Source organism: Gossypium hirsutum, chromosome D11 (assembly GCF_007990345.1).
Source record: "Gossypium hirsutum isolate 1008001.06 chromosome D11, Gossypium_hirsutum_v2.1, whole genome shotgun sequence".
In the NCBI taxonomy this organism is placed as follows: Eukaryota; Viridiplantae; Streptophyta; class Magnoliopsida; order Malvales; family Malvaceae; genus Gossypium; species Gossypium hirsutum.
This window is the reverse complement of record NC_053447.1, coordinates 9167699-9182622: the sequence shown is the minus strand read 5'-3', so window position 1 is coordinate 9182622 and position 14924 is coordinate 9167699. Positions and strand designations below refer to the sequence as shown.

Below are 14924 nucleotides of genomic sequence, written 5' to 3'. Positions count from 1 at the left end.
TTTTCTAATTTCACCATCAAAATAAGATTTTCTCTTTGGATTTTATTTGTCTTTTTTAATATAAAACTCTACTATTTAAAAATTACATCAGCTTTATTAGAATCAACCGCATTGAATTAAATAATTAACTATTAATTCAAATTAAATAACTAATTAAAATAAATTTAGGATTTCAATATCAAACCTATAATTTTACCCATACATTTATGATTCATTCAAGTTTGTGTTGTTATTCCTTTATTTGGTTTAATTGATAAATGAAGTGAACCGTTACATAGTATAAAAAATCACCTATAGGGCTTACCTTATTAAGATAGCAAGTGCCACCTTTTTTCCTTGTAAAATATCTATATAAAACCCCGACATTGCTTTCAAAAGCAGGCAGAGATTGTATGGCATGGACCCTCCTTTCTATAAAAATACTAATTCCTGTTTTTATTTCTTTGTATCTATTTATCTTAGGAAGAATCAAAAGTGTGATTTGAGTCCTTGAATATGGATTATGGAACATATTACACATAATTTATTCATCATTATTTTTAAAATTCAACTTTGATATATCTGACCATAAAATCTTTTAATTTCAATTAAAAAATTACCATATAATTATTTTTATATTTTAAATAATGAATGTCTAACTTTCTTTTTGCTATTATTGAATAACCTTGAAAATGATCAAGATAGGAAACCCTTATCTTAAAAATTCTGATCGGGACCCATTACCAGCACCCTCATTCCCTAATCGACCGCCACGTGCCCCCTACAGAACTCCATGGAAGTGACACGGAGACGCTGCCGTTCGGTTTCACCCCTCGTTTTAATGAAAAGAAAGAGAGACAGAGGCCGCAAAAGTTAGTGCAGAAAAACCAAAGTACCAGAAATTTTGATAACTGAAAAAAGAACACTGTTTTCTACAAGACTGTCCTGTTTTGTTCCTTGTATCCCTCTTATCCATTGCAATCCAACGGTTTCTTTGACCTTCCCTTTTTGTCCAAAGAACGACTTCTTTTACTTTACTTCCTAATTTATACTAGATCTATGCAGTTACCGCTTACTCACCTCTTTTCTATCCTCCTCCTTCCTGGGTTTGTGATCTTTCTCTTATTTCATTGATTATGCCTTTATTTTTCTCTTTTATTGTGTATGTTCAGTTTGTTGAATTATTCGACCTTGTTACGTGCACCGCCTTAATCTTCTTTTCTATGACGACTTTTGTGGTTCTTGTTCTTGAATTATGGCTTTTTTTCCCCTTAAACTGTTTTTTCATTTTCATTTGTTAACTATGTTATGGTTTCAACTCGCGGTTGTTCTGAATGGTAGTTGGTTTTTGTTGTATGCTTCATTCCTACTAATAATTATCGAATTATCTGTTGTTTGTTTTTAATTATAACTTTCCAATCCGATGATGATTTACATTGCATATTTTTTGACATTCTATCTTTTGTTTTATGTGTTTTGGGGTGATCTCATGAATGACGGTGGGGTTAAATCAACTTTTTTAAGTTCAATCAAGTCTTATTCATGAGTTTTATTGCCCTGCTTTTCTAGATGTACAGTTCTTGTGTATACTTCAAATAGATGTTCTTTTAGATTTTGATTGAAGGTGATGAAAGAACTTCAGATATGCCTATCGTTTCTGATTGTGAAGTATCGTATGATGCTTGAAGTTTTGTGTAGTTCTTACGGGACAAGGACTTGGATTATCTGTTATTTTGTTTAGTGATCATTGATAGAACTTTAAGCTTTTGTAGCGGCATGTATTTGGATTGGTTTTATTTATGTATGTCAACTTAGAAAGTGATTTTTCTTAAACATGTTCAGTTGGATGGCGATTTGTGACTGACTGATTTAGTGATTAATAATCTCGTTTCTAATGAGTGGTAGCTATTTTCTAAACAGCTAAATGTGTAGCAGAGAAAGATTGTAAATGGCAGCAGCGGAAGCAAGGGCAGCCTGGCAAAGAACAGCTAATCGTTGCTTTGTCCAAGAAGATGCCAAAAGAGCTCCCAAGTTAGCTTGCTGCCAATCATCATCTTCCACTAAACAAGCCGATTCCAACCCCAGTGGCGTGGCAGATAAACATAATCACCCTGCAATAGGTTTCATGCCTCTCAACAGGAACCCTTCTTATTCCAATCTACCCCCTGATACGAGGTGGTGGCTTCAGCTGCAACCTAACTATGGTCCCCAAATGGGTTTAACAAATGAGCAGCTGAATGCCTTGGAGGATGAAGTGGAAAGCTTGAAAGCTGAAATAAACTCCTCCAAAGTAAGTAGTGATCTTCAGCAGGATGCACATGATAGTTCCATTACTGATAGAAAAAAGAACAATAGCTATTCTCTTGATTCAAAGGAAACAATGGAAAGCTTTGAATTTTTGGAGATGGAATCTGTTGAATGCTGTGCTTCCATGAAAACCAATGACTTCTGTTCGGAACCAGAGTCTCCCTGGTCCGGGGGTGGGAAGGCTGAGCCATGGTGGCGCACGACAGATAAAGACGAGCTGACCTCCTTGGTTGCACAAAAGTCACTAGATTTTATTGAGAATTGTGATCTTCCCCCACCTCAGAAGGTGCATGTGAGGGGGTACTCGCACGTGTGTTCTGGTTCTTTTGACAGTGGTGAAGTATCATCTTTGGCTTGGACGTCCCAGACAGTTGCAATTCGCAGTCCAATGGTTAATCATGCACAGACGTCTCCTGATTCCGTAAGAAAACATGGAAGACAGATGTCTTCAGTTGGAGAAGGGAAGATGCAATGTGCTTCCAATTCATTGTCCAGGTATATTTATTTTACAATGGTTTTAGCCTTTTAAGTGGTGGAATTATCAATTCCATTGATTAAGATAGGTTAAAAAAGTTTGCATTATGGTAAAACTATCATCTCTGTTTGTTAAACTTTATTTACTTCATTTTTACAGTACAAGTACAACGGAAAAGGATATGTTAGAGCAAGTTACAGAGTCTGATCCTACCAAGGCTCAGCTACTAGAAGCACTGTGTCACTCGCAAACACGTGCAAGGGAAGCTGAGAAAGCAGCACAGAAAGCCTATGAAGAGAAGGAGCATGTCATCAAGCTTCTCTTCAAACAAGCCTCGCAACTCTTTGCCTATAAACAATGGTTCCAAATGCTGCAGCTAGAACCCTTTTACCACCAGATCAAGAATAACGAGCAGCCTGTAGTCTTTCCATGGACGCCCTACAAAAACCAGAAATTTCGGAAGAGCTGGGTAAAGACTGGAAAAGAGAGACGAGGGAAGCGAGGCCAACTTAGGCCTGACATAACCAAGTATGCTGTTGCTTTAGCCCTGGGGCTCAGTCTCGTTGGCGCTGGTTTGCTGTTGGGATGGACAGTGGGGTGGATGCTACCTTTCTAGACAACTAGAGAGTTCAACTAATCCCCTCACTGTCGTAAAAATTGTTTTGCGGCAAAAAGGATGGTCGGATACTTGGGATTTTATATACTTTCCATGCGTATGTGAAGTTCTTTTCTACTTATTTAACATGTATTAGGCCCTGTATGTTGTATGTAAGTAGTTTTTGCTTTCCGCTCTCTTGTAGTTGTTGTCAAGTTTGTAGGTCTTTGCTTCTTAGTAGTGTCTGTGTCTTCTGGGAACGTAAATGATGCGGTGGCTGTTGTATATATATTGGGTGAAAATGTGCTGAGACAAATGAGTTTCTCAATATATTTATCTTTGGTAAAATCAATGCGGAAATTGTTTCGAGTGGCTTGTGAATATATTAGTGTCAGACACAAAAGTAAGGGCTAGGAAAAAGATGGTAAATGCTGTCATTAAATTTCTGAGGGAGTGGGAAGAAGGGATTTGGGTTAGCTGGGCCCCCTTTTCATTTTTTGCTTTTGTTTTTGGGAACTTCCAATTGAACATAGATGACACATTATTGGACCTTAATTGAACACATGTTACTAGAAGTATCCATATTGATCTATTTTTATCAATATTTTAATTTTAGTATGCATATAAAAACTATTATGTAAATATCAAATAAATTATAAATATTCATTAATATCATTATCAAATCAAAAGAACAAAAACCATCTATACTAAACGTATAAAGATGAAGCTACATCAAAACCTATTAAAGATTTTCTTTTTTATAATGTTTGTTTTTTATTTTTATTTTATTATTTGTGTATTTTAATATTTTGGGTAAATTTTAAAGATTGTAGTTAAAGTTTTTATTATATATTCTATAAACAATAAAAAAAAGTAACATTATGAAATATTTCTAATGGGTATAAATCAGAATTTTTATATGTCTACAAGTAGAACAAAAAATTGACTACTCGAATTTTTAGAAACGAATTTACGATTACATTCTCTACTAAGATTAGATAAAGTAAGCATGTGGAATGAGCTTCCATTCTTTTGTTACCTTTTTACCCTCTTGAAACTCCGACAATCCCAGTCCAACAAACTTTGGACTGAACGTAATTTTAGAAGCAATTTGGGGCCTTTATGGAAAAATAAACACGTAAGAATGTCCAATTTCTTTCTGATACCCGACCCAACCCGTAAATACCCGATGTTCTATTTCTTAAGAGGTGGATCATCCGGACTATCCGTTTCAGTTATTGTTGCATCCATCGAAGAACAGTCACAAAGTTGCTTTTCTAAAAGGAGTGAAAGCAGGAAAAAATTCGATTAAGAGATAGAAAGATGGCGGTGATGCAGAAGCTGAAAATATTCGTGGTGCAAGAGCCAGTTGTCGCAGCTTCTTGCCTCATCGCTGGTTTTGGTGAATTTTCCTCCTCTCTTTCTTTTAATCTAATTAATCATCCGTTTCATTATCTATTGTGCTTAACACCGATCTTCACCTCATTTCTCTTTGATACCCAATCCCTAGATTTTTTTTCTGTTTGGTTATCAATTATTTGAATTAGGGAAAAACTTAGGGTTTCATTTTTTCCTGAATCGTATAGGGTTTTAATCAGATATACTTATTTTTAATTAACTGAAATTTCTTACAAGGGATTCTTTCAATTTTGGTTTCATTGTTGATGGTAGTTAGTTACTATCTGGTTATAATCCTTGGTGTAGCTAAACAGGAATCAAATTTTAATGCTTTAGTTTTTTTTTTCTTTTATAGAAATTTATGCCCCTTTGACTGTGTCATAGCAGACACTGCTGGAGTTCTAAGATTCAATTTATAAATGATTATCCGATGTATGATCCGTTCACATAGGACAACTTCACAAAGTATTCTAAATCTGAATGTTGTATAGAGTGGGTACATTCTATGTTAGAAACCAATGTGATTGAAGCAATAATGTGTCTCATAATCAAAAGAATGGTGAAAATTCTAAAGGCAATTTTTTATTTTGCGAACCAATGCTTGAGACCCGAGTGCTCTCAGAGATGCTAGTACGACTCTATCTGAAGAGAAAATTAATACTTTGTTGCATCATTCCTTTTTCTTATTCTATCAAGTTTGGCTTTGAATTTCCATTTGTTTCTGCGACTTGTGTGGAGATTGCAACCTTTTTTTTTTTTTCTTTTTTGAACTCACACTGTTGTAAAAATATGCAGGTCTCTTTCTACCAGCTGTTGTAAGGCCCATTCTAGATTCCTTAGAATCATCGAAGCAAGTCCCTCAGCCTGCTTTAAGAGATGTGAGTATTGCACTTAGCAATGTGGATATTTTTATAGTCTTTATTTTTTTTTTTTTTGGGGAGGGGGGGTGTAGGGGGGAGGGGGGTTGAGTATTTAGTACATACCAACTATAAAATTGGGTTGGACATGTTACAAGAACTTTTGCGATTGTTTTCTGAGTATCAGTGAAGGGTATTGTTTAATCATTTACTGGGTAACTTTTTTCTTGTGATATAGAAATTTCTAATCCATGGCTGCACTTTTAAGACTATTTGAAATTGATGGATAATTTCCACATTAAGTGACAATGGGTTATGTCATTGGCATCCTTCCACAACTAAGAACACCTCATTCTAGCTGGTAGTAAAGAGATTTGTTTTATCTTAAGTTTAGCTTGTTCTAGTCGGGTGACAAATTTACTGTTAGTGCCTGTTAACCTTCGTTACTTTTCTGCTGGTAGAAAGTAATAAACCTGTTCTCATCTAGTTATAAGCAGATAAAAAAAAGATTGTAATACAGATCTCTGCCTAAGTTTTGCAGATTGTATTGTTCTTTGCATATGGGATAAGGCGAGGCTTATCATAAGCTTTTATTATCTAATTTATGCTGCTTCTTTCACTTGATGCATCTCTTGGAGAAAAGATACCGATTTCAATTGGTATTGTTGGAGTTGACATGCCAATGAACTAAACTTGCTACATACGAATCATTTGTATATACTTCAAAATTGTTTCTGAGTTTAAATATCCAAACACTGGCATATGCTAATAAGTAGAGCTCTAAATACTCCCAAAGGACATTTCTAGGCTTAGTTATGCTTCGGGCGTTCTATTATTTTGCTCTGGCTTTCAACACACTGATGTGCTTCCATTGTTGTAGGTGGTTGCTGGTGTGACTGGTAAAAAGCAGGGCTGATGTGATTTATGAGTTGGGAAGAAGCAGACACTCAAATGTAGCTAGTAATCAGCAACAAAATAAACTTGACTTTAAAGTTGAACTCTTGCGCCTTCAACTTCATCTTTAGCATGAGGAATTTGAGTGTTAATTTGTTTTGATTTTCAGTGGTGGAGGATTACTCAAAAATCATGGATGATTCATATCAGACTGGAATTTGATATCATCTACTTAATTTGTTTCCCTACAATTAAAGTTGTTTCTTTGGTTGATTGCTTCCGTTTGACCTTTGTTGTTCTTCATGGACATTAACAATGTGCAAATATGTTGCTGACATGGTTGAATTGTACCTTTCTTTCAGTTAATTTCTGAATAAGTCGAATCTTATTAAGGCAGATACAGAGTCAAGGATATATTTTAAACTGCTACTAACATTTAAATAGTTTATTAAAGGCAGCTGTAAAAATAAAGCTGGACATGAAACTTGGGCAACTTATTGAGTTACAGAACCTCTCTCCATCTTATGGGCAATGTTTGGTTCATTTCTTTGCCTGGATGGATGCAACAAAACCTTGCTATGGGTATTGAAGTTCCCCTACTGTCTACGTAATCCCAAAATCAGTGAATCGTCTGTCAGGCGGCAACTATCTTAAATAAAGACACAACAGAAGGCATTGATGAGACGAGAACAAACTACAGCTAGTAGTAAATCGTAAATATAAGACTGGCAAGAGCTAAGCCATAATTTACACATCGTTCCAAGTCCCTGCTGCGGAGGGTATGATAATGATGGCCACTTTATACATATATTGCTGCTACCAACTGGATTTGCCAACTTCCACATCGATATATATCCAAACGATAAAGATGGCATCCGAAAAAAAGGTTAGCTGAAAATAGCCCCACATCTAGAGAAGAAACAAAAATAGTAATGGGCTTCGATCACTCATTTCCATCAACTGCCTCGGATGGGCTGGAAACAGCGGCCTGGCCAGCAGTGCAGTGCATGTAATTTATCCCCTGTTTGTAATCATATAGTAGCGTTTGCCTAGAGGGAAAAGTCAGCCATCCTTTTTACCCTTTTTAGTCCATGGGACCACTTGCATTAAGCCTTCATAGATACTTTCCTGTCGTGTCCAAAACCACAAATCAAACAACTCTCTTGGATGTAGTAGTGCAAGAATTAAAAGAAAGCAGGGTGAAACGGAGTGAGGACTGAGGAGTTAGATAAACTACCCAGAAAGCTTATTTAAGAGCAAAGCTTTAATTAAATGGTGGTTTGTGCTTTCAAGAAATGGGAAGTTGATTTAGTGCTCCTAGAAGTGCCATGAATGGATCAGGAACCGAATTTATTCCCCCGTTTGTTAATTTCCGTATAAAATTAAGGAAGTAAATGAATGGGTGTGTTGAGTTGTCCTGACGAAAACCATAAAAGTAGCATAGCGGCACAACCCTTTGCTTTGAAAGGTACCGAATATATATGTGAAGGAAATGAGAGAAACTTACCCAGAAGTGGGACTTGGAACTGGAGAGACTGGGAAAGCTACCAATCCTTCTAATTGTTGTGATATTAACACTGGTGGTGCCACTGCTGTCTCTGTCTCTGTCTCCGTCTCTGCTGCATTCACTATCCCTAACGCAACTGTTCCCGCTAACTTCTCTTCTAGGTCTAGCCTTCAAGGACCTTCCCCTCCAAAAACCAAGAAACCCTTTCTCTTTGTACCCTCTCTTGCTAAGAACCATAGACCCAAGCTGCAGCGTCTCAGGACTAGCACGAAATGATCCATAACACTCACTTCCCATTCTGAAAGAAGAAGACTGAAACCTAGGCCTGCCCGTGTAGGGACCTTCCAAGACGGTAGTGGGTGAGGACAGTTTGGCAATCTTGGCATCTAGTAGCAACCTAGGAGGGAGTTCCAGACACTTTGGAGCAGAGTCATTTGGGGTAGTAAAACTGGTGAGTGCGGTAGATGGTTTGGGCTTCCCTGGTTCGTCTTCCCAGCGAAATGGGACCGAGGCCGAGGCGTGCAGTGGTGGGGTTAACATCCCCGATCTTTGTGGCGACTGCATGTGTGCATGTGAAGCTGAAAACAGCGGTAGCTTCGGTGTGTAGCTTGACTCTTTCTCTTCCTCGGATCCCATAATTTTCTTTCTCTACCCTCTATTTATCTAATCTAATTCAGTAATGCCATTTATAAATACACACAGAAAGAGAGAGAAAAGTTTAATGTACGTAACGTATAAAAAGGGGCGAAGGAAGGAAGGTACAAAGTTAGAAAAAAAGGCAGTGTTTCAAGTCAATCATCGCTCATCGCTATCTAGCAAAGGTGATTCATATTTTTGCAATCAACTCTCTACTACTCATGCTATCCATATATGCCTTTAAAAAGTCATTTTGACTAACTCTCTCATTTGTTAATGAAACAAAAAAGGGTAAAAAAAGAAACATAAATTATTTAACAAGAACAGTGAAAGCACTTAAGAGCGCGAGTCAACTGTGCGGTTATTTCAGCTTTATTCAACTGTTCCTCCTTGCATGCGCTGTCTTTCATTCAAATTAAGAGGTGTGGCACCAAGGACGACGACGACAACAACAACAATTTTGGGAAATATACTTTTACCATTATAAAAGACCTGGGTGCAAGCAACTACAGTGATCTTGAGTCCATATGATTGCTGCTCGGAGATTATCGGATGCCAATTGACCTCATCCCCTTAATACTCGAATTTGACTAAATTGGATAATTGTTTTTTTTATGTTACTATTGTAATTATATTTTTTTAAAGTTTGGGGTATGATTTAAAATTTTTATTATACTAATGAGAATTTTGGAGCACTTAATTAAATATTTCTAAAAATTTCAAGAAAAAAAATCACAATTTCTCAAAATGTTGGGGAAGGCCAAGGAGAAAAACTCATTTACATCAAGAATAAAACTAAGTCTTAGTTTGGATGGGCGGTGTGTTTACCTCCGGTGAGGTTAAAAACAGCGGTGGCGGTGAGATTAGTTACTGTAGCGGTGAGATTGGATACTGTAGCAGTGAGATTAGAAACAATGGTGGAGTGTGTTTAGATTCAAATGCAGCTATAGCGGTGAGGTGAGAATCAAGAATGACTATTAAGGATATCATATTAGAATTGATATATAATAGAATTTTTTAAAATTATTTTACTTTTTAAAATTTATTAAAATATGTGAATTTATAAATTCATTTAATAAAATATTAAAATGTATCTTCCAATATTTTAATGAATTATATAATCAATTTAAATTATTTATTAGATAAAATGATAATTATTTTTAATTTTTTATAGTTAAATATTTTTTTATAACAATGATAAATATTATTTTCACAAATAGTAACATTATACTTTGATCAAATTTTGAAGTATCTAAACGGATGATTTTTAATAAAAAAATAGTAACATAAGACATAACAAGTTTCATTATTACTAGAAATTAGGTTATGATACAAAATATTTTTACAAATATGGATTCATTAAACTATTTGCAATGGTTTTCCTTAACATCGTGATTTCAAGGTCACTTTTCTGTTAAAAGAACTCGATTCACCTCTATCAAAATGGCCTGAAGAAATTGACATGTCGGGTATATTCTCAAATTGTCGAAAATCCTCATCATTTGACCAATCATGTCTTCGAATGTAATTATGCAAAACCATTGTTGCAATAACTATTAAAACTTGCTTGTTGAATGAATAACTTGGAATATCTCTTAATATTGGCCATTTTTTTCCACACTCCAAATGTTCGTTCAATCACAGAGCGTAACGAAGAATGGGCACGATTAAAGATTTATTTTTTTCCAGATACTTGATGATTACCTCGACAAAAATTAGGTAAATGATATCGTTCCCCCTATATGGACCTAGAAAACCTGCCATTTGTGGATATCCTGAATCCACAAGATAATATTTTCCTACAAAAAAGTAAAACATAATATCAAGTTTAAAAATAAATTAAAATTATTTTTTATGTAAAAATTAATTAAAAAATTAAAGTTCAACCTGATGGAGGGTGTGGAAACTTTAACTCTTGTTTTCTAAGTGCTTGCAAAAAAATTCTACTATCATGTGATGTTCCTTCCCAACCAAGAAATGCAAAAATAAAGCACATGTTGAAGTCACAAACTGCCATAATATTTTGAGTTGGTTCACATTTCCGTCCGATATAAGGTATTTGACAAGAAGGTGAAATGCATGCTTTTATGTGTGTTCCATCTATGGCCCCCAATACAATCCTTTAAAATAAATACAAGTAATGAGATAAAAGTTAAAAATAATTTATATTTTAAAAATATAAAGATTGTGTAAATTTTTCCTTAAAGTGAGGCCAATATCTTGTATCATGTCGAATATGGTTCGGTACTTCCTCGAATTGACCTTCAGTGGGTTTAATCGTGTCTATTCTCATTCAAGCAAATATATGCAACATATCAGTAAAAATTTGACTAACAGTTTCCCCAGATCGTTGAAATCGCTCTATTGCATTTGAATTTGATTCTCTATTTCTAAGAATGTACAATGATAATGCTGCTAACTTCTCCATCGACGATACTTTCTCATTCTTTAAGCCATAATTTGTTTGCAAATCATGCAACCAACTGTGAAATATATTTTTTGGCATCCTAAAACTATTCATGTAACGATCATCGTACCCATTTAATACTTCGTCCACCCACATTTGACCTGTATAATTTGAATCCATACGCGGTTGCATAGTGAAATAAGTTTCATGGTGTACCAATACACTGCTTAACACATATTCTTCCTCTTCATGATAATTGTTGTGCTCAACTTGGGTAACAATTGTGGCTATTCTTCGTTGAGCTTCTTCACTTAATTCAGGGGTATCATAATTCATATCAAAACTATTATACATATTGTTAAATTCATCCATAACCTGAAAAAGTAATCAAATGAAAATAAATTAATATTTCGTGACATTCTATACAACACAGAAACTTGATTAAAAGCATAGCATAAAAATACCAAACATAAAAAGTATCATACATTAGTTTTACATATAAAAAAAGTAGTGTAGTTATATTACAATAATAATTCTAAAGAGCTTATGGTGGAGGTGGTTGATGGTATGGTTGGAAGGGAAATGAGGATGTTGCTACCAAGGATGAAAATGATGCAATTGGATTTTGTTCAGCATACTCACATCGAAGCCACCAAACCCTATCATCTGGATCTAAGTTTAAAAACACTTATCGTTTCACCGGTATTTGGAGCATTTTGGTGGCAAAATAGTACGGTTCATCTTTTTTTGGAATTTCATCTCCCAAAGCACACAAAGCATCCATTTTATTTGAAATAGTATATTGAGAGTGAGGAAAAATAATTTCATTCACTGACTTCCTTGGACTAGCCATACTCTCACACAATTTCTCAATCTGAGTAGTTAATGTATTTCTTGATGATTTTCTACTTGAACTTGATTTTTTTCCTTTACCTTGTATAGCCCCAAGTGTTTGCTTTCTTCGATTAGGAATTTCATGAGAAGGGTTTGATGGTACCTCATTAGGAGGAATACCTTCATTCTCGTTACTATGTTCATCTGAATCACCAAATCTCTCATTAGGTGCATCATCTCCCATAGGAACCCCACTTTAAAGAACACCAGACGAAGGTGCCCATGTGTTCTCTCCAGTGGCTACAATGCCACCAAACATTTGCCACATTAACTCATTCAATCGTGGTTCAATTCCTTTCTTCTTAAATCCATTAAAATCAGGATTTTCCTACATAACATGTTAAATGTTAAATGTTAAATGTTATACTAAGATTTTTATAATTGTAAATTATTAATTTCAATCAACTTTATGCATTAAAATAATGATAAAGTTAACACTAACCTATATTTTTGCAGCCCACCATTCTTTGGTAGCATCGACCGTCTTTTTAGATGGACACCATCCAATACCTGTAGATTCCTTAAGCAACTCCCTCCATAACCTCCATTCCTTTTTTAATGCATCTCGCTTATTTTTCAATTGAGGTTTTCCATAATTTTTGTGTTTTTGCTTGAAAAAGAGCAACCACATTTTCCCATCCTTTTGAGTTTAGATGAGTTGTCAGTCTATTACCAGCATTGACTTTATTCACGCAAAGCTCACAAAATATCAACGTCAGCTCATCATCCCAAACAGCTTTTGTTGCTAAGGTACTATCTCCCTCCACAAAATTTTGTGTCTTTACCATCTATTATTTTTATTTTAAATGTCAATCGACATAAAACCATAAATATATAATTAGATATAATAATATAGTTTCATAAAAAAAATAAGAATAACACATCATGAATGGATGAAAGCCATAAGATGAACACTAAAGAAAAAATTCTCAAAGATCTATGGTAAACAATAACGAAGATATAGAAAGGATAATTGATTATGACTATTTTTTCAAAAGTGTAAGCAAACTTGAGCAGTTGGTTTTTCTTAGCAACACTAATCATCAAATTTTTATTTTAATCTAAAAAAAAAGCATGCATTTAATCACTCAAGATTATGGCATCAGTAAATGCAGAATTCAACAGCCAACTATACTCAAGATTACGGTTGTGACAGCCCAAAATTGACCCTAGTCGGGAAGTGGTTTCGGGACCACAAAATCGAGTTATGAAAACAATTAATTGTTATATTCTACGTTTATTATGTGTGTACAGCCATGCGAAAATGGCTTGTAGAAGTGGAGTATGGCATTAGACCATTTGTGTTTATGTATGTTTATATGGTTTCATGATGTGACTATGGTTTGGAATGGAAGTGTTGGGCAAATGATCAGCCATTGGAATGGCTAAATATGATCATATGTGGACCCATGTATGACGAATCCCTAGTTGGTCCATGGTAACCACGGAACAGGTAAAGTTTACCTTGAAAACAGATGTTGACAACATCAGTGGTGTGGATTTGAAAAATCACAAAAATTTGTAGGAATGGAGTTAAATAGTGAATAAATTGTGTAATCGAACCTTGATGAATCTATTTTCATATGAAAGTAACAAAAAAATCATATGGACAGTATATTAAGAGATATTAAAGTTCTCGTCAAACAGGGCCAGAACGGTTTCTGGATCTCCTGTTTCGACTTTGATAATTCACCATAAATTATCCAGAGATAATTAGAAGTCATGCCTTATATGTGTGGATTCCCCTTTGAGTCTAGTTTCATTAGAAACAAACGGTATCAGTATTGGAGCCCTGTACAAGGAGATATCCAAGTCGTAATGTGCAAAGGTCAAGGTAGTCGATCCCTGTAACATGGGAGACTTTGACTAATAAACTGTACTAATTGGCCCGACCAAAAATTCTAAAAAAAATTATGAGATGGGCATATGAGTCTAGTTTCAGGGAAAAATCACGAAACAAATTTTCAAGTTGTGAAACTCAAGATATGATTTTTAAAGCGACTATTACGCAGATTGGCAGTGTCTGGAAAATATTTAAAAGTCTGTTAACACCTCGTGTTCGACTCCAGTGACGGTCTCGGGTTCGGGGTGTTACATTTGATTGGTATCAGAGCCAGGTTTCGATCCTGGGACCTGTGGGTTATGGGCCCACCACGCTTCCGCTGCGCCACTCTGATTTACATTCTGTTCAGACAGCCTCGGGCAATCTTTAATGAAGTGGTCAACTGATCCACACTTGTAACAGGAGCGGTCATGGAATCTACAACTCCCCGAATGCCATTTACCGCAATATCGACATTCTATTCTGTCTTGACGTTCATTCCCAACACTAGCGATCGAAGTGCCTCGGGTACCCATAGGGGGTCGATCACGGTCTCGTCTAAAAAGGCCAGAAGTGCCTCTAGACCGGCCCACATCATCTCGAAATTTCTTCGATGCTTGTTGAAGAGACTTTCCCGAGGATCTTTTACGAAACTCCCCAGTTCCCACATCAACTTTTTGTTTTTCTTTTCTAAGCTCTTCGGCTTTACAAGCTCGCTCGACAAGTACTACGGACTCTCGTATTTCAAGAATGCCAACGAACATTTTTATATCTTCATTCAGCCCATCCTCGAAGCGTTTACACATGATAGCCTCGGACGAAACACATTCCCGAGCGTATCTACTAAGTCTAACAAATTTTCGCTCGTAATCAGTAACTGACATAGAACCTTGCTTAAGCTCAAGAAATTCCTTCCGTTTTTGATCAACAAATCTCTGACTGATATACTTTTTCCGAAACTCAGTTTGGAAAAACTCCCAAGTTACCTGCTCTCGGGGCACAACAGAAGTCAGAATACTCCACCAATAGTAGGCAGAATCGCGTAGCAAGGAGATAGTACACTTTAGGCATTCATCGGGTGTACAAGATAGCTCATCGAGTACCCGGATAGTGTTGTCCAACCAAAATTCAACTTGCTCGGCATCGTCGCTAT

At 35.7% G+C, this 14924-nt stretch overlaps 3 protein-coding genes, 1 long non-coding RNA gene and 1 other non-coding gene across 6 annotated transcripts; 3 read left to right on the top strand and 2 right to left on the bottom strand.

Annotated features, from left to right (window-relative positions):
* The first annotated feature begins 651 nt into the window (after positions 1 to 651).
* LOC107924676 (uncharacterized) lies at positions 652 to 3704 on the top strand. The gene is made up of 3 exons (XM_041105947.1): positions 652 to 1085; positions 1900 to 2781; positions 2921 to 3704. Exons 2-3 carry the CDS (start codon positions 1928 to 1930, stop codon positions 3375 to 3377), a joined length of 1311 nt encoding a protein of 436 aa, XP_040961881.1. The 5' UTR covers positions 652 to 1085; positions 1900 to 1927; the 3' UTR covers positions 3378 to 3704.
* A 675-nt stretch (positions 3705 to 4379) lies between these two features.
* On the top strand, positions 4380 to 6840 carry LOC107924739 (uncharacterized). Its single transcript, XM_016855319.2, has 3 exons — positions 4380 to 4758; positions 5550 to 5632; positions 6492 to 6840. Exons 1-3 carry the CDS (start codon positions 4680 to 4682, stop codon positions 6525 to 6527), a joined length of 198 nt encoding a protein of 65 aa, XP_016710808.1. The 5' UTR covers positions 4380 to 4679; the 3' UTR covers positions 6528 to 6840.
* LOC107924738 (uncharacterized protein At4g00950) lies at positions 6667 to 8720 on the bottom strand. Its single transcript, XM_041105946.1, has 2 exons — positions 8013 to 8720; positions 6667 to 7633 (listed from the first exon to the last, which is right to left on the bottom strand). The coding sequence occupies exons 1-2, from the start codon at positions 8646 to 8648 to the stop codon at positions 7568 to 7570; spliced, it is 702 nt and encodes a 233-aa protein (XP_040961880.1). The 5' UTR covers positions 8649 to 8720; the 3' UTR covers positions 6667 to 7567.
* On the top strand, positions 8472 to 9349 carry LOC121223714 (uncharacterized). Of its 2 annotated transcripts, XR_005921051.1 has the most exons (3): positions 8472 to 8611; positions 8715 to 8833; positions 8939 to 9349. It is a non-coding gene; the product is annotated as an uncharacterized lncRNA (long non-coding RNA). The 2 variants fall into 2 exon arrangements; XR_005921050.1 differs by lacking the exon at positions 8939 to 9349 and having other exon boundaries at positions 8715 to 8834.
* A 4705-nt stretch (positions 9350 to 14054) lies between these two features.
* Positions 14055 to 14126, bottom strand: TRNAM-CAU (transfer RNA methionine (anticodon CAU)). The gene has a single exon. It is a non-coding gene; the product is annotated as a tRNA-Met (tRNA).
* Between the last annotated feature and the right edge of the window lie 798 nt (positions 14127 to 14924).

Excerpts from the sequence above, each read along its gene's own strand:
- LOC107924676 (XM_041105947.1), top strand. The coding sequence starts at position 1,928 with ATGGCAGCAGCGGAAGCAAGGGCAGCCTGGCAAAGAACAGCTAATCGT. Across the intron at positions 2,782-2,920 it reads GCTTCCAATTCATTGTCCAG|TACAAGTACAACGGAAAAGG; the intron begins GTATATTTATTT and ends TCATTTTTACAG.
- LOC107924739 (XM_016855319.2), top strand. The coding sequence starts at position 4,680 with ATGGCGGTGATGCAGAAGCTGAAAATATTCGTGGTGCAAGAGCCAGTT. Across the intron at positions 4,759-5,549 it reads TTGCCTCATCGCTGGTTTTG|GTCTCTTTCTACCAGCTGTT; the intron begins GTGAATTTTCCT and ends AAAAATATGCAG. Across the intron at positions 5,633-6,491 it reads CTCAGCCTGCTTTAAGAGAT|GTGGTTGCTGGTGTGACTGG; the intron begins GTGAGTATTGCA and ends CCATTGTTGTAG.
- LOC107924738 (XM_041105946.1), bottom strand. The coding sequence starts at position 8,648 with ATGGGATCCGAGGAAGAGAAAGAGTCAAGCTACACACCGAAGCTACCG. Across the intron at positions 7,634-8,012 it reads GTTCCAAGTCCCACTTCTGG|GAAAGTATCTATGAAGGCTT; the intron begins GTAAGTTTCTCT and ends TGGACACGACAG.